The sequence below is a fragment of the Grammomys surdaster genome, unplaced genomic scaffold (genome assembly GCF_004785775.1).
Source record: "Grammomys surdaster isolate TR1022 unplaced genomic scaffold, NIH_TR_1.0 125603, whole genome shotgun sequence".
NCBI classification, from domain to species: Eukaryota; Metazoa; Chordata; class Mammalia; order Rodentia; family Muridae; genus Grammomys; species Grammomys surdaster.
Window position 1 is genome coordinate 120291 of NW_021620446.1, and position 25335 is coordinate 145625.

Sequence of the window (25335 nt, forward strand, 5' to 3'; positions counted from 1 at the left end):
AAGAAAAAATTGAAAGGTCTTAAGTGTAAAAACATATTTTGGAAAAGAAAGATTATGAAAAAAAGCCTTGGCATAATAAAAAATTATATAATAAAAAAAGATCTTTATACGAAAATAAGATAATAAGACTATGGTAAAACTGCATGCTTGGGGCTGGAGAGATATGTGGCTCAGTGCTTAAGAGCATGCACAAGAAGGGGACTTGAGTTCAGTTCCTGGCACACACAGTAGGCAGTTCACAACCCGCACACACAGTAGGCAGCTCACAACCTGCACACCTCCAGCTCCTGGGATCTGATGTCCACTTCTGGTCTCCACAGACACTGCAATCACATGCACAAATCCACAAACACAGAGAATTAAAATTTTTAAATTAAATCTTAAAATCTAGGCCAGGTAGTGGTGGTGGTATAGACCTTTAATCCCAGCACCCGTATACTGTCCGCAGCACTGGGAGGCAGAGGCAGATGGATCTCTGTGAGTTCAAGGCCAGCCTGGTCTACAGAGCAAGTTCCAGGATAGCCAGGGCTACACAGAGAAACTCTATCTCAAAACAAAAACTAAAACAAAACTAAAAATTAAAAAAAAATAGGCTTATGTAAAAAATAATTTAGGATGGGCATGGTGATACATGCCTTTCATCCCAGCACTCAGAAGTCAGAAGCAAGTACATCTGTGAGCTTGGGCCACCTTGGTCTACATAAAAAGTTCCAAACCAGCTAAAGCTACACAATGAGCCCTTGTCTCCAAATAATTAATAATAATAAATAATTTCTAAAAACTGGTAACGAGGTGGTCATGAAAAGCTAATTCCTATCTTCATATCCTCCCCCTCAAAATAATAATCACTCCGAAACTTTATTCAACCATAAAAAGAAGGAAATCAAGCTATATACAGGAAAATAAATGAAGCCTGAAAATTTTTATGCAAAATAAGGCAAGCATCTCAACCTTCATCTCACATGTAGAAACTACAACGGGAGAGAGGAACAGAGAACAGGCCGACCTGAAGATGCCGAGCCTATTAGGGAAGGGAGCCAGGGAGAGAAGAGAGGGCATGGGAAATTAACATGAAGGTGATCAAAGTGTCACATGCGTGCAAGAAAGCGCCTCTATAAAACCTGTTAATCTGTACAATTAATGCGAAGCTATTATACATTTTAAAGATAAGGAAAACAAAACAAAATTGATAAATAAAACTTTTATTTTATGTACTCATATGAAATAACTACACATCAAAAACAACAGACTAGACAGGCATGGTGGTGCATGCCTTTAATTTCAACACTCAAGAGGCAGAGGCAGGTGGATCTCTGTGAGTTCTAAGCTAGCCAGGACTACACCCTGAGACCCTGTCTTAGAGTTGGGAGGAGAAAGACCAGATATTTTTACTTTGATAAAAGTAAAAAAATATACTGTCAAAAAACCTTACTAATCCATTTGGAATTATGTTTTGCTTTCTTTTCAGATGGTATTAATATGCACACGCCTGACCATACAAAATAAGAGCGACATTTGAGTCTTATACTTTCTTCAATTTTTCCTATTCTTCATTTACTATGTTTTTAAAACACTTGGAAATATATGATCTTTTCCCTAAAAATACAAGAAAAGAGTGTATATCTATGACATGAAAATGTGCTACAATGAAAACTTTAAAAGTGTCTATATCGCCGGGCGGTGGTGGCGCACGCCTTTAATCCCAGCACTTGGGAGGCAGAGGCAGGCGGATTTCCGAGTTCGAGGCCAGCCTGGTCTACAGAGTGAGTTCCAGGACAGCTGGGGCTACACAGAGAAACCTTGTCTCGAAAAACCAGAAAAAAAAAAAGTGTCTGTATCAAATATAACGATTTATGCAGGATACTTACGGCATCTCCAAGCTTGAAAGATGGTTCAGTGGTTAAAATCACTTGCTGTTCTTTTTGTTTGTTTGTTTTGTTTTTGTTTTTTTGTTTTTTCGAGACAGGGTTTCTCTGTGTAGTCCTGGCTGTCCTGGAACTCACTCTGTACACCAGGCTGGCCTCGAACTCAGAAATCCACCTGCCTCTGCCTCCCAAGTGCTGGGATTAAAGGCGTGTGCCACCACCGCCCGGTCACTTGCTGTTCTTACAGAGGACCAGAGTTTGGCTCCCATTGCCCATGTCAGGTGACTCACAACTGACTGTAACCCCTAATCCAGGAGCTCCAATGACCTCATCTGGCCTCCACAACAAGCACTCCATATTTATGAGTGTGCATTCGTATACATAAAATAGCAACAATAAAAATGTTAATTCCACAAGATAAAGAGAAAAGCAGTTAACAATATAATGGAAAATCTGGCCGATAGCACATTAACCAAGTGAATGAAGTTTTAATCAAGCTATGTAGAACAAATTGGCAGAAAGCAGCAATTATCTGGCTCCAGGACCTGTCCTGCCCAGCTGCTGAAGGAAACCACACAAGCCAATAGGGATCCACTTCTGAGATCACTACGATCAACACACATCTGAAGTGTGTTGCAGGAACACAACCGCCCAGAGATGACTCACTCAGCAGGATCTGACCACACTACTCAGTGTAGGCAACTAACAGCTTTACCAGGGACCCCCACTGTCTGCCTAGCACCACCCTACAAAGGGACAAGATGAGGCCGAGAGTTCCCACTATCTGCACAGCCCTGCCCCAAAACAGAGGAGACTTGGACCCCACTCCTCTGGGGCAGACTCCAAGGGAGACCTGCGGAGACGCCAGACAGACACTCACCATCTCCTTGCTTCCGAAGTATCCCGGGCCCCTACGTATGCCTCTGGGACCAGGTCACAGGGTGACAAGACACCCAACAAGCTCAATGCCTCTGTAACAGAACAACAGGAGCTCCCAAAGGTGCCAAAGGTGGCCAGCTCCAGCGAAAGCCCGTGAGGTTTTGAGAGCCTGCCCACCTCTCTGGCCACGTTCCTAATTGGACAGTTATCAAACGACACCTCTGATTGGACAGGGCTCCAGGCCCAATTCCTCTAGTTTAGGATGACAATAAATGATTGCTGTTGATCTAGTTTGTGTTGGGTTTGGGTTTCAATTTCAATTTGGTTTGGGTAGATTGAGCCCAGGACTTCTGGCAGCAGCTATGTTAGGGCAGATTTTCCACCAGGAGGACATCAAAAGACATTTTAATTTAATGTTACATAGTCATATCAATTTGTTAATGGATATGTAAATGATCTGTAAATAGTCACACAGAAGAATATGATGATAGTTATCTTTAAAATTCACTTAACTTTTCCAGTCTCTGGTGTTACAGTAAACAACTAAAGAGGCGAGTAAAGGTTAAAAAGCTCTGAAGAGGTGGCTTCTGAGGTTAAGAATTAGCACTGGCTCTTTCAGGGGACCTTAGGCCTGTTCCTGACGCCTCATAGCTGCCCATGACTCCAGTCCTCTGCTGGCCTCCTCCAGCACTGCACTTAAGTGCACACATTCCCTGAACACTCACATAAAACAAGGGGCTGGAGAGGTGGCTCATAGGTTAGGAGTACTGGTTGTTCTTCCAGATGATAAGAGTTCCAGTGGTCCCTCAAGACTGTCTTTGTGAGATTTAGGTTTAACTAGAGAAAAATAGGGGCAGTGAACTGCAGGTGTGTATAATTAACCATCCCTAGCAGTCAAGCGTGCTGGGGTTAGTGATCAGTTTGGGTTCTGCAAGGTGGTCTTAGAAGACCAATCTGGTTTGCATTCTGACTCTTGCTTCTTTGTAGAATCTCAACTGCCCTCATTTGGAGATGGTCTATCTTAGGTCCCTCAATTGCTTGGAAGTAATTTTTATTCCTTAGAGGTGTTTATCAGTCCTGTAGTTTCTGGAATTCAAAGAGAGGTACTAGTGGGACTTGGGAGCTGGAACAGGACATTGTAAAAGCTAAGTGATGTGTAAAGGGGGTAGATACAAATTGAAAGCAGAATTGCCAGGCTTTTATTTGCTCTGCATTTATTTCATGTGGACCCAAGTGAAAATTTAATAATACTTTTTTGACAAAAGTGTTGTGTGAGTACATGTTTTATCGGGAAGCAACTTAAGCTTTGAAGTGAGAGGCAAACCCTCAATGCAGGGATGTCAAACACATACAATGTGAGCCCCAGTGTCAATTTTAAATTTTCTCCTATTCACATTTTAAAATTAGAAGAAACAGGCAAATGGCCACCAGTCAATTTAAAAGTTTCTCAAATAAATAAACTTTAGAGAAAGTCAAGGTAAAACCACTATGGCACATAACTTCGTAGCTATCACACTAGCAACTACCTGAAAAATAAGTAATAGCAAATGATCTCACATATATGGAGAAAGCTGAAATTTTGATTCTGTTTTAAAAACAATTGGTTCTAAATTTAAAAAAAGTTCTAACCCATTAATGTTTAGTTGATGGTGTGTTGTGTTAGTTACTTTTCTATTCCCATGACAGAACGCCATAACCAAAGAAACTTATAAAATAAACCATTGCATTTGGGGCTCACAGTTCCAGAGGATTAGAATCCATGACCATCATGGTGGGGAGCATGGCAGCAGGCAGGCACGCATGGTGTTAGAGCAGTAGCTGAGAATTTATATCTTGAAACACAACCGTGAGGCAGAGAGAGCTAACTAGGATTGGCAGAAGCCTTGCACTCAGATAGTTACAGCAACTGGGGATCAATTATTCAAATACATGAGCCCATGGAGGCCATTCTCCTTCAGACCACTGCAGATGGGGATACATATCAAAAAGAACATCACTTAGGCTCTGATTTCAATCTAGTGAAAACCTTTTTTGCAGTTGTGGTTGAAACCCACTTTTCAAGTATATTTTAACTGATACATGAGAAGTATGCATAACATGTGTATATATGCATAACATGTGTATACTCATTAATGATGAGATAACAAGTCATATTTTGACAAGTTTCTACACTATGTGATGTATAACCACACCTCTTTAAATATCATTTATTTATGGTGACAGCTTTCAAAGCTCTTCAAGCTTTCTGGATTTCATACTGCATGACTGTTACATGTAAGTTACCTTAATGAGGAATAACACTGCAAAATTTCTTGTTCCTCTATCAAAATAATAATTTCTCTCTACCCTGCCAATTATCTCTGAACTCCAATAAACAACATTGTAGCATTCATTATTATGAAACCAACTTTCCTAGACTTCCACATATGAGTGAGATAAGAGAGTGAAATTCCTTCCCTGGTGTGAAGCAACCATGTCTAACCCCATCCTCTCCTTCCCTGGTGTGAAGCAACCATGTCTAACCCCATCCTCATACGTTCAAACAACAAACCAAAGTAAGATTCCATTAAAGTACATCCTGAGAAACCAATAGTTTATTGGGCTCAGTTATGAAGCATGAGTACAGGATTGCTGGCAGGATTATGGGTGAACACAAAGCATCTGTACTGAAAAGTTTGCACCCAGTATAGATGATAGCTCCCTGATGGCTACATGAATGGGACCTGCTCTGTTAACATTCCCCAGCCTAAATACTCTAGCACCTCACTGAGGCCATATGCAATTAGGGCAGGATTACCTGCCAATGGCTAATAGGCATAGCTGCAAACTCAGGTGAGGGTCCAACAACCCTCCCTCCCCCCCCCCTCCTGTGTGTGAATATCAACAGTCCATGATCCTAATCATCATCGATTCTTATAAAGAAATCCAGGGGAAGTGGCAGCTGCTTAGCATGGAAGATGACATTCTACAAAAGTTCCAGTTCCACCCATGTTGTTAAAATAACAGATTTTCATTCTTTGTATGACTGAATAGTATCCCCTTCTGTGCTTACAGCACATTGTATCTACTCATCAGATGATAAGCTCTTAGGTTGTTTCCATTTCTTGACGATTGTGAGTAGTGCTATAAGGAACATGGCCATGAAGACGTATCCCAGGCACCATGATGCCATTTCCTTTTGTTATATATCCCACAGTAGAATTGCTGGAACTATGAAGGTTCTAGTTTGAAGAACTTACTATGCATCACACTCCTATTGATCTGCAGTCCACCCTACAATGAGAATGGTTCTCCTTCTATTTACACGCTCTTTGGCACATGCCACTTTTCTCTTTAAATTATAGCCATCTTTAGTGGGCTGAGGTGATGTCATGTCTCACTGTGAGTTTGAGTTGCGTTCCATCAAGGAGTGATGATGACTTGTGTTGACTGTTTTGCATTTGTTTGTTTGTTTTCCATTTACAAGCTGACCATTTACATGCCTTCTTCTATGTATCTATTTAAACCTATTGCCTACTGTCTTAGTCAGGGTTACTTTCTCTGTAATAAAACTACGTGAACAGAAGTAACTTGAAGCTGGGAGATGGTGGCACATGCCTTTAATCCCAGCACTCAGGAGGCAGAGGCAGGTGAATCTTGGTGAGATGAATTTGAGGCCAGCTTGGTTTATGAAGTGAGTTCCAGGACGGCCAGGACAGTTACATAGAGAAACCCTGTCTTGAAAAGATCAAAACCAAAAAAAGAAGAAGGAAGAGGAGGAGGAGAAAGAAGAAAGGAAGAATTTATTTAGCTTACACTTCCACATCACAGTTCATCAATGAAGGAAGTCGGGACAGAAACTCAAGCAGGAACTTGGAGGGAAGAGCTGGTGATCTTAGGGAGGTGTCTTCTCTATCAAGGTTTCCCCATCTCAGATAACTATACCACGTGTCAAGTTGACATAAACCTAGCCAGCACACCTGTGTTTTAACCACACCTCATCCTCCTTTCTTTTTTTTTTTTTTTGCTAGATTTTGATTTTTTGACGTTCTAGATGTCAACTCCTTACCCTGACATAAATAACATAGTGCATTAGTTACTTTCCTTGTGGCTGCAACAAAATATTTTACTAAAGCAACTTAAGAAAGGAAAGTGGGGGAATGGCTTACTGTTCAAAACGAAGTCTATCATTGTGGCCCAGGCATAGCAGCCAGAGTGTGAGGCCGCTGGCCATGCTGCATCTGCTGTCGGGAAGCAGAGATGGATGGACACTGGTGCTCAGCTCACTGTCTCCTTCTCATTCACTCCAGGACACCAGCCATGGGGTAATGCCACCACATTCCGAATGCATCTTCCACCTCAATTAACATAAGCTAGATAATTTCAGAGAGGAAACAGAAACCAAGGAACAAAACACCCACCCAAAAAGATAAATCCAGAGATCAGCAGCTAGATCTTTATTCATCCCAAACCCAGCAAAAGAACACAATCAACAACAACAACAATGGCAGCATGTCACCACTAAAGGCACCTCAGCAGGCCCTGAATATCCAACATAGCTGAAGGACAGGGAACTACGTTAAAACAGCCTTTATGGTTCCCATACTCACTCCCAGACCTCTGCCACCGGTTCCCCACACCTGATCACTATCTTCATTCCCTTCCTCACCCGCTCTCCCACCCAGATCCCTCCCTCCACCCACCTCAACCCTACACAAAGAACTATAGGCAACTGAGGAAAGCTAGAAATGGGAGAGGTGGTCTTCCCCAGGGAAGAGCACGCCAACTGGTTGCTCAGTGCCAAATGGTGAGCCCTGGAAACATACATACAAGTAACATTAGACAGACTGAGCATGTTACACTTAGAAATATATACGTATATACATTTGTGCATGCATTAACAACTAATGGAAGAAGATGCCATGAATTTGGAGAGTTAGGAGAAGTGTACGGAGTTTGGAGAGAGAGAAAAGGAAGGGAAGTGTATCAAAATTTTAAAAAGTAAAAACAAATACCAACAAAAATTTTTAAATGATGGGCTATCTGTTTAAGAGGCATTAGGGATATACTGGAATTTGCTGTCCAGTTTCCCATGTGAGGAAATGCTACTCTAACAGAATATGAGAAGGTTCTTTGGGAAATGCATGTGGATGTTGAGGAGCAGAGCCCTGACATTGGCCATTTTCAAGTGTTAATAATTCACCTATTGTCATAATTAGTCAAGAGATGGATGGTGGAAGGGGGCGTGGCTGGGAGGAGGATGGATAAGTAGACAGTGTGGTGACTCCAGTGAGGCAAGCCCTTGCATAATCTCTTCCTTGAGAGTGGGTGTGCTTCTAACCAAGAGAACACAATACAGATGGCATGATGTTACTTCTGTGGTGATGTTGTATAAGATTCTCTTATCTGAAGCCAAAGATCTTCCTGCCAGGAGAATCCAGCACCAGTGTCAACAGCCTGTGGAGGGAGCCATGGGCAAGAGCCAGGAACACTCTCCAGCCGCCAGCCAACCAGAAAATAGAAGCCTCCATCTGACACCCACAGGAAATGAATCCTGCCAACAAACTGGGAAGTAGAATAAGGTAGAAAATGTCAAAGTACAGATACTGTTTGTTGAATTATGTGGTGATTTACTTAAAGCACTACTTATACTGCCCATTTGCCAAGCATGATTTCACTTGCTACCTGGAACAAAATGACCTGGAGAAGTAGCTAAAACACTGGGTCTTTGCTGTGAACAACCTGCTGACTGCCATATAGGCTTCTGTAAAATCTTGCTTGCTTGCCCACCCCACCTTGTGGTCTTAGAGTATAAAATGAGAATACAGACTAGACCTGTCAAAGCTTTTCAAGAGGTATCCTGGCTTCACTGTGCTGATAACATCCTCTCAATTCCATGCTCTTTGTTGTCAGAGTGCTGATCCAGAAAGATTCCTGCAACAACTGAGCAATCTTGGAAGCAGATCTTCCCTGGAAGTCTCTGTATGAGAATGTGTCTTGGTGAGACCCTGGAACAGAGATCTAACCAAGCTGGGCTCCTGGCTTCCTGAAATGCAGAGAGACATATACTGTGTTATGGCAAAGTATAGAGAAACTTGTTCTGCAGTAATAGAAAACCAATACTGACAGTTACATAGACAGATACAAAGTAATGTTAGCTCAGTGCTCATTGCAGTACTGGTTCCGGTTTTGGATGTTTGAAATTTTTCCCTAATAACAAGCTTCTATTTGGTGGTTTCAATTTGGAAAAATGGAAAAGATCCAGACATGTGTATCTTATTTTTTTTTTGTTTGTGTTTTGAGGTTTTTCCAGACCTTGCTCTTGTTAGGCAAGTGTTGTTTTCCTAGCCCCTTGATAAGTAATTAAACCATAATACGCTATGGGAGAAGAATTGCCAACTCCAAGTATTTCTTTCTGTTTATAAGACCTATATCTGACAGTACACTGTAACTAGACATCTTATATCTATTCTGTAGATGCCTTTATAATTTTGAATGTTTTTCAATTTCTTCAAACTTTTTCACATTTTATTATTCTTTGTTTGCATCTAAAGATGGGTCAAGTGTTTATTATGACAAATTTTGATAGCTAATTCCCTTAAAAGTGAGGTCTCAGAGTTGGGAGTAAAGCTCAGTGGAAAGCCTTTGCTTAGCACGCACAGGACCGTGGGTCTGATACACAAATAATGAGGACTCTTTCAAATTCGCCTGCCGGCACCACAGAGCTCTGATATGCAGAGCCTTCTTTGGGGAAATTTTGGGAAGTCTCAGTGTGATAAACCTGATTGGTTCTTTAAAAGGGCCAGGTACCAGGAGGTCCAGAACAGCTGCAGTGTTCTGCAACCCTCCCACACCCCATTCTACAACATCTGGTTCTTCCTCCAAGTAGACAGCATTAGGCCTCTTTTAGAGAGAGTTTAAAGAACTTTCGAAAGGAGTTGACTGCTGTGTTGTAGTTTACTTACATTTAAGACTTTACAAGAAGTGATCTGGTTCCATATTGAAAAAGTGCCAACAGGGGCTGGAGAAATGGCTCAGGAGTTAAGAACACTGGCTGCTTTTGCAGAGAACCTGGGTTTGGTTTCCAGCACCCACATGGCAGCTAACAGTGGTCTGTGACTCCAGTTCCAGAGGATCAATGACCCTCCTCTGGCTTCTGTAAACATGTGGCACACAGACATAACATGAAGGCAAAATGGCCCATACACATAAAATAAGAAATAAGTGAATCTAAAAGAAAAAGTGCCAAGAGCACAAAAGGTAAAGAGAAAAGCTAAGGGTCATAGCCCACAAAGGCTCATCGTGGGCAATGGCCACCGCTTCCAACTTTCTCTGCATCCTTCTATGTTGGGATCCCTGCAAGAGGAACAACAGCACAGCTTTAGAACTCATGAAATGTGGTCCACCATTTAGCACAATCATGATGGGTGTGGCTCAGAGAGGCATAGCCCCAAGGACTACATGCCCTGAGGACATTATTGGTACTCAAAATAGTGGTGATTGATCTTTTTCAAACATTACTACTAAAGCAGATGAATGATTCATCCACCACCGCTAGAAAGAATTTGGAGAAGCAGATTGCCAGTAAAGTTAGGTTAAGATGTTTTTGCTAGTGGCTTTGACATAGAAAACCTTAGGGAACAATTAGAAACGCACACTCTTAATAGCTGAGCTAGGGATTTTTTTGAGGTCAGGGAACAAGAACAATGGCAGACCAACTAGCACTACCTGACCTGCTTCTCTTGCTAAAGCTGGGCTGGCAAGCAAGGTGATGATTAATTTCTTGTATCCATTTTTACCCTCAGCTTCCTGATATGATTTAATAAAAAGTTGTTAAAGAGTCAATGTGCACCCTGAGGATTTAAAGTAGAAATGGCTGATTGTTTTTTATATAAAAGTTTAGACTTGTGATTCTTTTAAGATTTTTTTATAAGATTATTTTTTAAGATAAATAATAAAAGAATTGATCTTTTCTTTGTAACTGCAAATTGCAACCTGCCAATAGAAGAAACTGACTGAGAAAATTACCTTGCTTGTTCATACTTTATTAATCTATAGCAAATTGCTTAGTTACACACGTGAGTTCTTGAGAATAATTTGGGTTTTTTATCCATAATAAGTAAAACATTTGATCATGTAAGGGTATTGGGGAACATTTTTTTTCTTATGTATACTCACTGTAATTGTCCACTTAAAGAAAAATAGAATGTAATCACATTGTGATTTTTTAACTCCTTGAAAGATTTTGCTGGGATATATAAACTGTGGGAGAAAAAAATAAAGTTGTTGGTGCTTTGCTGCATCCATCGAATGTGTATGTATGTAACTGCATAAAATGGTCAGAGCTTTGCTTCACCCACCAAATGTACATATGTGTATGTATGTAAAGTTGTTGGAGTTTCTTGGAGCGTGCTTCAGCCATCAAGTGTACATGCATGTGCGCATGTGTGTGTGATTTTTCCTTCACCCTTTTCCCTGGCTCCTAAGGGTTTACCGCCAGCCCCAGGGAGTGTGCCATCAGCCCCATCGAATTTCCTGATGGTCCCAGGGAGTGTTTCGCTGGCCCCCCAAAAAATCAAGCTTTGCTCCTTCAGAGAAAAGTGTGCTGAGTGTGATCCATCGCCAACTCTACACCCTACCTCAGTTTACCCTGTCATGTCTAAGGTGGTCATTGACTCTTCTAGGGAATATTCTAAGGAGAGCCTCTCAGCATCTTCTCTGGACAGCAGTGATCAGGGAGATAAAATGACAACTCAGGGTAGTCAGTTCTTTTCTGCCACTTTGTAGGATCCTGGGATCAAACTCCGGCGATCGGGCCTGCCAGCAAAAGCCTACCTGCTGAGTCATCTCAGCAGCCCTCTTTTGTTTTTATAGATCACATGATACCTTGAGAACCTGCTGAGTCATCTCAGCAGCCCTCTTTTGTTCTTATAGATCACATGATACCTTGAGAATGTGTTCTATATGCCGTAGAGCCCTGTCACAGAGGAGTTAGGGTAGAGGCACGGGGTCAGACAGCCTTGCCCTCCCACCCAACTGCACCAAAAACGGAGAATGGGCAGAGGGTCTTGAAGAGTCAAAGAGCTTTGCTTGGAACCTCAACCATACTGGGAGTGCTTCCAGCTCTATACCCGTGAGGAAACTGAGGCAAGGTCACATGAACCCTGAGCAGTCAAGACCAGGAACCTTTCCTGCCGTCTTCAGTGTGGCCTTATCAAATGTTAGCAGCAGGAAGGCTAACCTGGGCCAACTAATGCCTCAATTTTATTCAAAAATTAACCCCGTATTATATGTGTGACTGGGGGGTCGGGGAGGAGGGTGTCACAGCTCTTTGCGTGGAAATCAAGTGACAACTTTGTGAAGTCAGTTCTCAACTTCCACTGTTACAATTCCTGGGTTCCAGGATTTGAACTCTCCTCCTCAGTGTTTTGCCCCACCCCCACCCCAATGAATTAATTAATTAATTTCTTTATTTACTTTACATCCCAATCATGGCTTCCCCTCCCTCCTCTCCTCTCAGTCTCTTCTCCCCTTCTCCTCAGTGAAGGGGAGGCCTCCTGTGGATAACAACCCATCTTGGCATATCAAGTTGCAGTAGGACTAGGTGCATCTTCTCCTATTGAGGCTAGACAAGGCAGCCCAGTTAGGGAAAGGCAGGCAGCAGTGTTAGAGACAGTCCTCACTCCAGCTGTTCAGAGACCAACATGAAGACGAAGCTTCACATCCATATATGTAGGCAGCCTAGGTTCACGCCATGCGTGCTTTTTGGGAGGCAGTTCAGTCTCTGTGAGCACCCATGGGCCCAGGTTAGTTGATTCTGTAGGTTCTCTCGTGGTGTCCTTGACTTCTCTGGCTCCTTCAGTCCTCCCTTTCCTCCACAAGATTCCCCAAGCTCCGCCTAATGTTTGGCTGTAGATCTCTGCATATATTTCCATCTGCTGCTGGGTGAAGCCTCTCATCCAGTTATGCTAGCTAGGTCCCTGTCTACAAGCATAGCAGAATATCAATAAGGGGTAGGCTCTCTCTCATGGGATGGGTCTCAGAGTGGACGATTTATTGGTTGGCCGTTCCCTCAATTTCTGCACCATCTTTATCCCTGCATATCTTGTAGGCAGGGCAAATTTTGGGTTAAAAGTTTTGTGGGTGGGTTGGTGTCCCCATCCCTCCATTGGAAGTCTTGCTTGGTTACAGGAGGCAGCCATATCAGGTTCGTTCCACATCCCCTGTTGCTAGGAGTCTTAGCTAGGGTCACGATCATAGATTCCTGGGAGTTTCCCTTGTCCCTATTTGAACAGGTCTGGGAAAGCCACCTTCTGCCAAATCCTCTGGGGAAAGCTGCTGAGTTTTGGGACATGAAGGGTGTTGACTTACAGGAAAAGAGTGGAACCCAGGGGCGGGGGAGTGGCTCATCCCGGAGCTGCCCATCACCACCACCAATTTCTTTTCTTTCTCTCAGTTCTCTCTCCCTCAGTCCTCCTCACGCTTTATCCCTCTGTTCACCTCCCCACCCCGTTCCACCTGGCTCCCTCCCTCTATCCACCTCCAATGTCTATTTTATTCCCCCTGCTGAGTGTGATTCGTCTATCCACCCTTGATCCCTCCTTACTGCCTAGTTCTTTGGATCTGTGGATTATAGCGTGGTTATTCTGTACTTTGTGGCTAATATCCACTTGTGTGTACATACCATGTGTGTCTCTCTGGGTCTGGGTTACCTCAGTCAGGATGACATTTTCTAGTTCCATCCATTTGCCTGCAAATTTCATGATGTCGTTGTTTTTAATAGCTGACTAGTCTTCCATTGTATAAATGTACCACATTTTCTTTATCCATTCTTCTGTTGAGGGACTTCTAGGCTGTTTCCAGAAATGTTCAACGTCCTTAGTCATCAAGAATGCAAATCAAAATGGCTCTGAACATCCTCAGTGCTTTAACCACTCAACTATTTCCCTCTCCCTGACCCAGCCACCTAGCCAATTTCCCACCAGTCTTTGCAGTAGGCCCCAGTGGCACCGCCTCTCTCAGAACCACCCCTCCCCTCAGCAACCCTCCTTCCCTAGACTGGTCCTTCCACTTCTTCCCCACAGCGTGCTCCCAACCCGGTCCTTTCTTTTAAATCAACACCCCTACGGCCGCAAAACCGAGCAGGCTGCCGCCAGGGGCTCATCTGGCGGAAGGGAAGGTGGCTTTCCCAAAAGTGTTCAAATGGTGGCCCCAGGAGCTGGGCGGGGCCTTGGGTGGATCAGGTTCAGGAGCTTGTTGAGGCCGGCTGGGTGACTGCCCGTGGTAGCTGCACAGACCAGACCTCCAGGGCAGGGCATGAGTTCCAGGACCGCCCCGCGGCTGATGACGCTCCAAAGACACCTAGGCTGGCCGCAGGTAAGGAGTTGGCTTGTGCCTCGTCTGATACTTAAGGTGTGGGAGCTTGGGAGCAGGGTTGTTCCTAGGAGTCAGAGGCACGGGAGAGCTGGGTTCTGGGACACTAAAGCCACTGGCGCGCTGAAACTGAAGGGCTTATACAAGGGAGAGAGGTTGGTGCCCAGGCAGGGGCAAAGAAGGGCACAGGTCAGCTTTGTTTAGCACTTGGCACCCCATCCTGCAACTCAGCAATTCAGCCTGCCTCTGGGCGGTAGAGCTCTGTTTGCTTTCCTCACAACTGGATCGAAGACACTGTTGGGCCTATACGTACTGGCGCCACGGTGCTCACGCTTACTCTCTCTGCCCAGGCCGGCAACATGGCTACGGAGAACAGTCCCCTGACTACTCATGTACTAGACACTGCCTCAGGGCTCCCTGCCCAAGGCCTCTGCCTCCGTTTGTCCCGCCTGGAGGCCCCCAGCCAGCAGTGGATGGAGCTGAGGACAAGGTAGGAGACAGTTCCTGGGCTGGGCTCCATAAGTCCCAGCTCCAACAGCACAGCAGCCTTCGCACCTGTGGAAGATCCTTGGCAGTGGTACTGAGGCGGAGTAGTAAGGTCAGGACAACACTGAGTAGGACTGAGTCTGTGTGAACACTAGGGGCTGAAAGGCAGGACTGACCACTGCCCTGTTGATCCCTGAGCCTCGTTTTCCTCATCTGAGATAACAGGGATAGTGACAAAATAGCTTTTTTCACCAGATGTGCATACCTGGGACAATGTCATGGAATGTCTGAGACATGTTGGGTCCTTCTTGCCTGCCAGACTCAGCTCAATGGGCCTACGGCAAAAGGAGCCAACTAGAGCGGCCTGGTAGCATATAAGGACTCCAATCGCCTTGTGCCAGACTGACAGCCGAGTGCTTATTTCTCCTCTCCATTCTTAATAGCTGTGAACTTGTAATTAACCTCCTTTACAGAGAGAGGCTGAGATAATAGGACTGAGGTAAAACCCAAGACACCACTCTGGTCCAGTACTGCACCTGAGGCTTTCAACCTCAGGCTCTGGCATGTCCCTGGTACATGCTTTGTTGGGGGCCTGTTCCAGGTTTAGCCAGCCAAAGCTGGTGGGTCTGTGGCCTTGAGAGCAGGTTCTATTTAAGGGAGACAGGTTCAAACATCTCCTCCCTCTGATCTGCCTGTGAGAACAGGGTATGTCTTGCCCCCTCCTAGCTCAGTCCTTCACAAACCTGGAGAGGTTTTATCTTTACTTCTCTGCTTTATGATTTCCTAAATAGGCACCATGATGATACCCTTAGGAACTGTCACACACACACACTGTTCCATCTGCGCTCCTCCTGTGAGACTGCAGGAATCATCTGTAGATGTTGGCATGCGGATCAGAAAGGCTAGGGAGGGAGGTTTCTCAGCTCTTCTCTCCACTTGGTCGCTTCATAGTTACACCAACCTGGATGGTCGTTGTCCTGGGCTCCTGACACCAAGCCAGATGAAGCCAGGCACCTATAAGCTGTCCTTCGACACAGAGCGCTACTGGAAAGAGCGGAGTCAAGAGAGCTTTTACCCATATGTTGAGGTGAGTGCCATAGGTGGGTGAAGCAGTTGGACCCTGATTCATTTTGACCACAACCAGGTCCTGCAGCCAGGCCTCCTCCAGCTCAGGGACAGACTGACCCCACCTCTCCCAGAGTGGTAGCAAGTGAATAAACTCACTTCTTTTGTGCTCTCAGAAGATGTCCAGGGTCCTGAGGCACCATGATACCTCATGATGGCACACAGAGCTGCCCCTGGATCAGGTGGGTGGGAGGGAGAGGCCAGGCTGAGGGTGTCTCATCTTCCTTTGTAGACAGATTCTCATCTGAGCCCAGATCCAGGAACACTGGGTATGTTAACTTCTGCAGCCCTGACGCAGCTTAAGGGAGAATTATTTCAGTCCATGATTTCTTGGCTCCATGTACTCACTACAGCTGTGGGGGGACGTGAAAGAGGAGAGCTGTCACCTCTCCGCAGACAAGCAGCAGAAGGGAACACAAGAAAAGGCACGGTTCCTTAGGACTCTACTCAGGGACCTTCCTCTAGCAGGACCTACCTCCGAGTTTCAGTAGCTACTAATGATGTCCTCACATGATGTATCCAGCTAATCCCGAAAGTTTAACCAGTTGATTTCGTCAGATCAGAGCACTCAGGGTCAAATCACTTCCCCCAAAGCCCACTAATTAGCATCTCTTGTAGGAGACACTATTCAGACTTCTAGGTAGCCATGTGGCACCTGCCCTCCTGCTGTCTAGACAGCCCAGGGGCTGTTACAGGAAGGACTCACCATCTTCAGTGTCTTCAAGTGCCTTCTCTGCTTCTCACAGATTGTCTTCACTATTACAAAGGAGAACCAGAAGTTCCACGTACCTCTGCTGCTGAGTCCATGGTCCTATACCACCTACCGGGGGAGTTAAAGTGATGTGTTACCTGAAGAAAGCCATCTATCTACCTGTTTCTTTCCCAGACTTAGCCACCCGCACAAATCATGGGCTTTGTCCTCATCAAAGGACATGCAGTTGCCATTTGCTGAAGAGATTCTAGCCGCCCTAGAGTTTTATTGTGGGAAGCTGTGACTTGGGTGTCAATAAAGAGAGTTCTAACACCTGCAAATCTGAACCTATCACTGGGACAGACAATAAGACAGAGATTTGCTTCTGCTCCAAGTATCTTAGTTTCTTTGCCTATTGCTATGATAAAATACTCTTGACAGAAGCAATCTGAGAAAGGGTTTTATTCTGGATTAGTTCAAGTCACAGTTCTTCATGGTAGGGAAGTCACAGTAGAAGAAGTCTGAGGGAGCCGGTCACTTTGTGGCTACAGTCAAGAAGCAGCGAGCAATGCCAGGCAGTTGGTAGTACATGCCTTTAATCCCAGCACTTGTGAGACAAAGGCAGGCAGATCTCTGAGTTCAAGTCCAAGCCTAGTCTACAGAGCTGGTCTACAGTATTTCAAGACAGTCAGGGCTGCACAGAGAAACCCTGTCTTAAAAAGCCAAAAAGGAAAGGGGAAGAGAGGAGAAGAAAGCAATCCACTGCTAGTACTCAATGGCTTTCTCTTTTATATAGTTCAGGATCCCCACCCAGGGAATAGCCCTTCCCAAAATTAATGTCTTTCCACACCTGTGGACATAAGCTAGCACCCTACGCCATGCCCAGAGGCCCTTCTCTTGGGTAATTCTAAGTTCTGTCAAGTTGACAATGGGCCTCTGAGGACAAGCCGCTGAGGTCAAAGGTTGAATGCAGAGGTAGACATGGTACAGATAGGGAAACAGCCCACCAGTGAGGTCCTTCAAAGAGCAGAGCAGGAAGTTCTCCACTGACAGTGAGTCTTAGGTTTTACCTCAATCCTTTTATCTCAGTCTCTCTCTCAGTAAAGGAGGCTAATTACAAGTTCATAGCTATTAAGAATAGAGAGGAGAAATAAGTGCTCGGCTGTCAGTCTAGCACAAGGCTATTGGAGTCTTTATGTTCTACCAGGCTGCTTTAGTTGGCTCCCCTCACGGCAGGCCCATTGGGCTGAGACTGACAGGCAAGTAGCTCCCCTCCCCAAAGAAGCTGGGTTGCTGGTCAAGGCCAGGAAGAGCAGACTGTTTCAGACGTGTACCATAGGAAAGTGTAGTCTGTAAGACTAGATCAGGATGGCTAGAGAGGAAGTGGCAGGAGTCACTGGAGCAGTCGATAGCTGATTTGAAATCTGTTGAGACAGATAGACTAGGAGCAGAGGTAAAGTTAAGGAGTCTAGGGAGGATTTTTTTTATCTTGGATGTACCTTTTAAACTGTTAGTTTCTTGGTCCTGGTAGATGGGAAGAGGAATCCCAAAACCAGGGAGATGGGGGAAGATCCCGCCCTCTGGGATAGGGAATAGACAGGAAAACTAGGCAGGAATTCTTATCTGGACTCTGAGAGTTTGTTAGAGGAGCCAGGGAAATTTAGATTGGCTCTATAAAGTTAATTGGGCAACATCTGTTATCTGAAAACAGGGTATGGCTGGGTTGGGGAGAACATAATTTGAGAGATTTTGTTATATAGAAATAGTCTTTTCTGGGGTGTTTAAATGGGTTCTGAAACTGAGATATTTTAGGAGCATAGGCTCTCAGCAAACAGTGAGAGGGAGGGTCTGTAACAGGTTTGGGGAGCTTGGTGCGGAAAGGTTGAGAGAATTTGGCTTTGGTTCCCAAAGAAGGACTTGGCTGATCACGGGGACAAGTGACCTGTAATGGGAGTGGGACACTGACAACTGAGGATTCATGGAGAAATGGCGGCTAACAGAGGGATTTATTTGAAGAGAGGCAAAATAAAGTAGTGTGGGTCCCTGCAGGGTCAGTGAGAGTGAGCAGAGAGAGTTGGCTGAATGGCCTTGACAAGAATTTATTTGGAAATAAATTTCTAAAGACACTTCAGCCTTTTCTGCTTCCTCCTGTGGCCAACACACTTCTCAAGGAGTTCTTTGGAAGAAAGGGCACCAAGGTTACAGTTAGCAAGGGAGGTGTTTCTCCCTTGGAAATGCCCAATGCACGGACTCTAAGGAGTACTTTCTTACGCTTCCTTAGTAAATCTGTTAAATCTGCACAAAAAGTCATCCAAACAGATTTTCAATATTTTATATATAAAGTGTCTTTTTTGTTTTGTTTTGTTTTGTTTTCAAGACAGGGTTTCTCTGTGTAGCCCTGGCTGTCCTGAAACTCACTCTGTAGACCAGGCTAGCCTTGAACTCTCGAATTCAGAAATCCGCCTGCCTCTGCCTCCCAAGAGCTGGGATTAAAGGCGTGCGCCACCACCGCCTGGCTATAAAGTGTCTTTTATACCCTTTCTAGAAAGTAGGGTTCAGGTTGCTGAGCCCAAACAGCAAAGCAAGCTCAGGCACCTATAGAAACCTGTGCTAAAGCCTGAAAACATTAAATACTGATTAATCCACCCTGACGGTGGTGACGCACACCTTCAATCCCAGCACTTGGGAGTCAGAGGCAGGTGGATCTTTATGAGTTCAAGGGCAACCTGCTCACAGAGTGAGTTCTATGACAGCGAGGGCTACACAGAGAAACCCTGCCTCATATGACTTCCCCTCCCAAACAAATCAAACAATAACCAAAAAAAAAAAATGAGTAATCCATAACACAGAAACTAGTTTGGGCACCTTTTTGTAAAACTCCATAGCTCAACATACCAAGAACGTGGCTATTGAGATCACCTACTCACGGAACCCTGGCCAACCTTTCCCATGCAATAGAATGCCGTTCTTGATAACATGTCAGTTCCTATCATGCATGTTACTTGAATATAATGTTGACTTGGAATAAATTTGCCTTCAGTTTCATCACCACTGAGATGAGTGGCTCTGAGGTGTACGGCCCTGTGCAGAATCCCATTCCCAAAAGGTGTGATCTGAAGCGTTAGCCTTGTGCTGTGAGCTCTAAGTCAGTGCGTTGTCTGTCTCCTTCATTTTAACAGTGCACTGTTATAAATGTGGCACCAGCTGGTCAGAACCGTGTGCCTGTAAGTGAACCAGAACTGTGACAGCCACAGAAAGCAATGCCTTGCTTCAGAGACGAGCCGTTATGATACTATGAGAGCTAGCTGTAAACAACAGCCAGTGCAGTTTTAGGTGTGCTGGTTACCAGAGAAGTTCTGTCAAGACTTGTTACATGAACGTTTCCTACACCTACGCACCCCAGATGGGTGCCAAGGACAGACCAAAGTACATTTCCACACAAGTTCAATTTGGCAATCCAGGGAGTTTACTGGGTCTACATACAGGGCATGGGTGAGGAGTTATGTACAGGAGTGTGGGTGACTCAAACGGCTGCTTGGCCAACAAGGCACTGCCCAGCATGGATCCTGACATTCCCCAGAGCTGAATAAATGGAGTTCCCCCTCCGGTTACTCTTCCACACTCTATGTATTCTAGCACAAGACCATATGCAATTAGGACAGAGTTACACACAGTTGGCAGGGAAGTATAGGAAGGAGCCGCTGAGATCTCAGGTGACAGTTTGAGGACCTTCACCATTTCCAACCTCGAGGATCATTCATAAATAGTTATCGAGGGCAAGACCACAGAGGGGAGAGGACAAGGGACAAGTGCTCAGAGTATAAGGTTGCTACAATGAGACAGGAGAATTAAACAGGGGCAGGCAGCCTGAAGATCCCCAAGTGCTTATCCCAGGCTAGCCTGAGTAGTGTCAGCCAGCCTACGCTGCTGCCAGCCTATGCTACTGAGCATCCAAGGAATGTAAGAGGAGTACCTGCTAACTGGGCACCACAAAGGGAGGCCAAGGGCTACTTGTTCCACACGGAATCCCAGTGGCAGACAATTTAAAGAGACAGAAGCTGAGCCAGAGAGTCTTTAAAAGAGCAGTTGTATGACAAATTTTCTGGGGGGGAGAAGGGGAGTCTCAAAACAGGTGTCCAGGCCAAGCCCTTGGAGATGCCACTTGCAGGAGTCGGCTCTCTTTTTCCATCATCTGAGTTCTGAAGATCAAACTCAGGTTGCCATGATTGGCCTCAAGCCCACTTATTCACTAATGCCAGGATCCAGCCTCCACAGAGGATCAGAGTTCTCAGCGGGAAGCAGGGTTAGCTGGAAGGCGCATAACAAATAGACACAGACTACTTTTGGGTACAAACTGACAGGCAATTTTTCAAGGCTTAAAGTTGTGCTCTCACGTTCTCTCTCTCTCTCTCTCTCTCTCTCTCTCTCTCTCTCTCTCTCTCTGCTCTTTTTTTCTCTCGCTCACTCGCTTGAAGCTTGAGGCTGCACACATTCTGCATTCTCCTGCACACTCTGCTTTTCTCCTGTGCGCTTTTCTTTTCTTGAACTCCCAAACTCCTACACACCTCTGTGTGTTCCCCTTTCACTCACACACGCACTCTTCACACACACACACCTCACACACACCTCACACACACCATATGCACTCTCCTTTTACTCACACACACACTCTCGATACACACCTCACATTCTCTCTTCGCTCACTTCACATTCACGTCACTCACAACTCATGAGCCCCTCACTCTCACCTCGCTCGTCACTTGCTTTTCACATGCTCTCTCGCCCCTTTCTTGCCCCAGTCTTTTACTCTTACTCCAAAATCAGGTAGAAAAAAAAAAAGACATTGTATAATCACTGCCAAATCAAATTCAAAAGAATAACCACATCCCACAAAGAATTAAGAATTACAATTGTTTCCCAAAGTTTCAAGCTTCCCTGTTCCCAGGCCTGTGGCCACAATAATAATTGCAAACTTATCATTATTTAAACTTTAACTTTTCACTTAGTATACTTCAGAGCTCAGAGCTCCGAGGTCAGCTACTTACATTTTTCTATAAAGCTCTAATGATAAATGACATGAGCAAAGCTGCCAGGCAGTGGCCAGAAAAAATCAAGTTAACCCTTAACTCAGTAGTTCTGATAGCCTTCTGCTTCTGCACATTGCACACAATGACTCTCCCAAGAATCCCAGTGTTTTGACTTAGTTTTAATAGTATATAATTTTATGTATTCTATACTTTCTTATTCAGGAACCACTCTCAAATGTTGTGCAAAACTTATTTCATAACTTCAATAGCTTTTACCTTTCTCAGGGTCCCAATGTTGACTCTATTTAATTTTCTAATAATTTCTTCAAACTTTCTTTGTAAGTCAAGCATTAATCTGGAACTATCACTGTGCAGTTATTGCATTGTTCCCAAGTTATTGCATGCACCTGGGCCATTAGGACTGTGCTGTGCTGTGTTCCGAAGCCTCAATTTTTAATTGTTTAAGAATCATTACATCAAGAAACATCTAGTTTCACAGAATTCACCAGAGCAGAAGGAGAAAGAAGTAAGAAAGTCAGATATAATAGAATAATTATGCACACCAAGGCCAAATGAAAAGCAGTCACACACAAATGAAATCTATACAGCCATTGTCCAGGGCTAAGGTTAGGAGAAATGGGAACAACTATTTTTCTTACAAAGAGTTGCCGTGGGCTACTGAGATGTTTCCATCCTGGCCTACTGCAGGCAGTCCCTTATTTCAGATGGCAGGTCCCCTGGAGGGATGTGTCCCCTGCTCCTCAGGGTCCCAGACACCATCGTTTTTTACAAGGAGCTGCCACAGGCTTCTGAGATGTCTCCATCCTGGCCTTCTGCTAGCAGTCCCTGTCATGGTATGCTGTCCCCAGCACACTAAGCCATCTATGTAGCCCCCAGAGCCAGAATTTAAAGATGACCCAAGGTGAGCGCCGCAGCACTTAGGAGGCCATCTGCTCTGTATTGACTGTGGTGACAGATGCTGAACTGCACAACATTCCCACACTTGTAGACTTATGCACATAAACAGGTTCCAGCACTACACACTAGCTTCATGCTAACGGAGGAGGTTAGAGAATATTCCTTATAAGCAGGAGTCTAAGAAGGCAAGAACTCCAGACACTGGAGCAGTACTTGAAGGGCATAGAGCAAGGCTCTGGGAGTTATGTCGGGCAGAACATTAGAAAGGCTAAGTACAATCAACGAAAAAGTGGGGTGATGAAGGCACCATGATGGCCTGCTCAGACATGGGACAGTGAGGCCCACTCTGACAGTGGATAGAGGGAGAATTCTGCTTTGCAGAATTCTAAGCAGTTGTGCAACCAGCACCATGTAAGAAAGGCCTTCAAGCCACCAGGTGGCAGCAGAGGATAAGAGAGAGGTGGGACAATACCCATCTGCCACCCAACCTCACCTAGATACTGCCTCCAAACTTCAGACCTCCTGTGGCTCTGCATCTTCCACCCTGGGAGGCCCCCACCACTCTGACCTCATGTTTCCAGGCTCCTCTCCCACCTGTAGTAGTAGGGTGGCTTCAGCCTGAGCACAGACTAGGACAGGCAGCTCTTTAAGCGTCGGTGGGGGTCCCAACCACAAAGATCTAGATCCATCCCAAAAGCTGTCAGAGCACCTTGGAGGCCACGAATGATCTTTGGCATTCCTGCCTGTTAACTAGCACTAGGTTTACCCAGACCTGGATTTATTCCACTTATCCCGACATGTTTGCCAACAGCCCCCTTATGATCCATTCAAGTTTGGCACTTCTTGGCACCTGGTGGAGCACAGTGACATGCCTGGCCCAGTTGTCCTGCCAGGTCCTGAGAGGTAATGCCCCGCCCCTGGGCAAGGTGCCACCTTCTACAGCATAAAAGCCTGATATCCCCCAAGCAGTTCTTGTGACCGTCATCATGAAAGGGAGCAGCGCTCTTCTGCTGGTGGCTCTAACCCTGCTCTGCATCTGTGGTAAGTCTGGGCCTTATTTCTAGCACTTTTGATAGGTAAGGGGCCCCAAGAGGCTGAAATCCTGGGATCAGGTGAACAGTGCCTACCTGTGTTACAGACCCCACCCCCAAAATGCAGGGAATCTGTTGACGCCAGTCCTATCCCAACCCACCCTGACCTAACACTAACCAACCACCAAGGCCAATGCCGCCCACCCTGGCTCAATCCAACCTGGTACTCTGGATCCAGTTAGCCCAGGCAAAGAAATCCCCCTTTTCTTCCCTGTTGAGGTCAGGAAGTCAGAGGGGAAACCACAGCAGCTCCCACTAGTGGTGATGGGGAAAGGATCTGTAGAAGGTTGCCCTGGGAATGATAAGAAGATGAAGGACAGGAGATCAAGTCCCTCCCTTGGCATTGTATCCCCTTTGCAATACAGGGTTGACTAGAGCAGAGGATGACAACGAGTTTTTCATGGAATTTCTGCAAACACTCCTGGTGGGAACCCCAGAAGACCTCTATGAAGGGCCCCTGGGCAAGTACAAGGTCAATGACATGGCCAAGTCAGCGCTCGGAGAGCTCAAGTCCTGCATCGATAAACTTAAGCCTATTCATAAGGAGGAACTGGTCAAACTTCTGGTAATCGGGCTGGGACTCCCACCCCCAAATGTCTGCAGTTCTTCCAAGACCCACCCATGCTTGATACCTGATTCCCAGTCCTCCCTAACCCCTAGATCTCCATCAGCCAGCAGAGGTGGAGGCCTCACAGAGACGTTTCCAACGTCTTCTAGACCTGCTTCCCTCACCCCAAGAACTATATCCCACCTAGGCTGTGCATGTGCACATGACCCCTCCCCAAGGTGCTAGGAGGGGTAGAGCACAGTGCCCAGGGGCCTGTCTACTCCACTGGTGTGCACAGCCCTGTCTGCCTCTGGGACTGGAAGCTCTGGTTGTTGGTTACCAGTTCTTCTGATCCCCACACATTTCTCTTTCAGGTGCAAGTGCTAGATGATCAAGAGGACACATAAGCAGCCCCAAAACATGGCTTGACTTCTATAAGGGACAGGACCAGCCATACAAGCAGCCACGGATGTGCTAAGACCACTGCTTCTTCACGAATAAATTCACCCTCAAACTGTTAAATCAATAAAGCCTACTGCAGCCCATGCACTGGCTTCTCTCTCTCCCTGCAACACAGGGACACACAAAAAGTCCTATCAAGGGCACACCAAAAGATACAAACTCATATGAGGGTCACTTTCCAGAAGCAATGTGTGAGAACAGGCTTGGAACATCACATGGACACAGGGAGCTATCTAGGAGGGACAGGGATGAAGGAGCCTACCACAGAAAGGCAGGCTGGCAGGGCTTATGCATAAAAAATAAGGCAAGTGCACAGTCAGCTGATGCGTAGCTTCTGAGAGCTTGGAAAACAACCTCTCTTCCCAAAATCCACCTAGGAAAGAGTCCAGCCTGAGCCAGAACCTAAGAGTCTCATGAGGCCAAGTAGGGAAACACTGACTGCTCAGGACCAGGACTCTGAGAGACAGGCTTTGCCAACAGGGAAACTGAAAGGACAGGGAGCTCTGAGGAGCTGTAGGGAGAAAGCAACCTCTGGGTATGCCCACCACAGTCAACCCAGTCTCCAGCCCAGGCCTGCACTCTAAGATCCCCAATAGTCAGAAACCCCTGCCTCTAGTTTCCCCAAATCAGTAGCTTGTACTGGGCCAAAGCTAAGGAGAAACCTGCAATCTCAGTGTATCTACATCTATCCCAGTCACCACAAAGAGTTAAAAGAACCTGGAGAGTAAGGGGGTCCCTGGAGAGGTCGGGGGTGGTCTCTGGAAGAGGAGTTCCCTGGAGAGAGTGGGAGCTCCTTGGAGAGTCGGGGACTCCTTAACAAGGCAGGATTTCCTGGAGAGGCAGGTGGTCACTGGAGCTGTGCATAGCCCCTAAAGGAGAGGTCCACAGAGAA

The 25335-nt window shown here is 45.5% G+C and overlaps 2 protein-coding genes and 1 long non-coding RNA gene across 3 annotated transcripts; 2 read left to right on the top strand and 1 right to left on the bottom strand.

The window, feature by feature from the left end:
* Positions 1 to 7165: 7165 nt before the first annotated feature.
* On the bottom strand, positions 7166 to 9837 carry LOC114638478. Its single transcript, XR_003713886.1, has 3 exons — positions 9689 to 9837; positions 8559 to 8769; positions 7166 to 8288 (listed from the first exon to the last, which is right to left on the bottom strand). It is a non-coding gene; the product is annotated as an uncharacterized LOC114638478 (long non-coding RNA).
* A 3983-nt stretch (positions 9838 to 13820) lies between these two features.
* On the top strand, positions 13821 to 16739 carry LOC114638466 (5-hydroxyisourate hydrolase). Its single transcript, XM_028786905.1, has 4 exons — positions 13821 to 14099; positions 14447 to 14586; positions 15534 to 15669; positions 16454 to 16739. Exons 1-4 carry the CDS (start codon positions 14040 to 14042, stop codon positions 16541 to 16543), a joined length of 426 nt encoding a protein of 141 aa, XP_028642738.1. The 5' UTR covers positions 13821 to 14039; the 3' UTR covers positions 16544 to 16739.
* A 6566-nt stretch (positions 16740 to 23305) lies between these two features.
* Positions 23306 to 24526, top strand: Scgb1c1 (secretoglobin family 1C member 1). The gene is made up of 3 exons (XM_028787034.1): positions 23306 to 23384; positions 23800 to 23999; positions 24356 to 24526. The coding sequence occupies exons 1-3, from the start codon at positions 23330 to 23332 to the stop codon at positions 24386 to 24388; spliced, it is 288 nt and encodes a 95-aa protein (XP_028642867.1). The 5' UTR covers positions 23306 to 23329; the 3' UTR covers positions 24389 to 24526.
* The last annotated feature ends 809 nt before the right edge of the window (positions 24527 to 25335 follow it).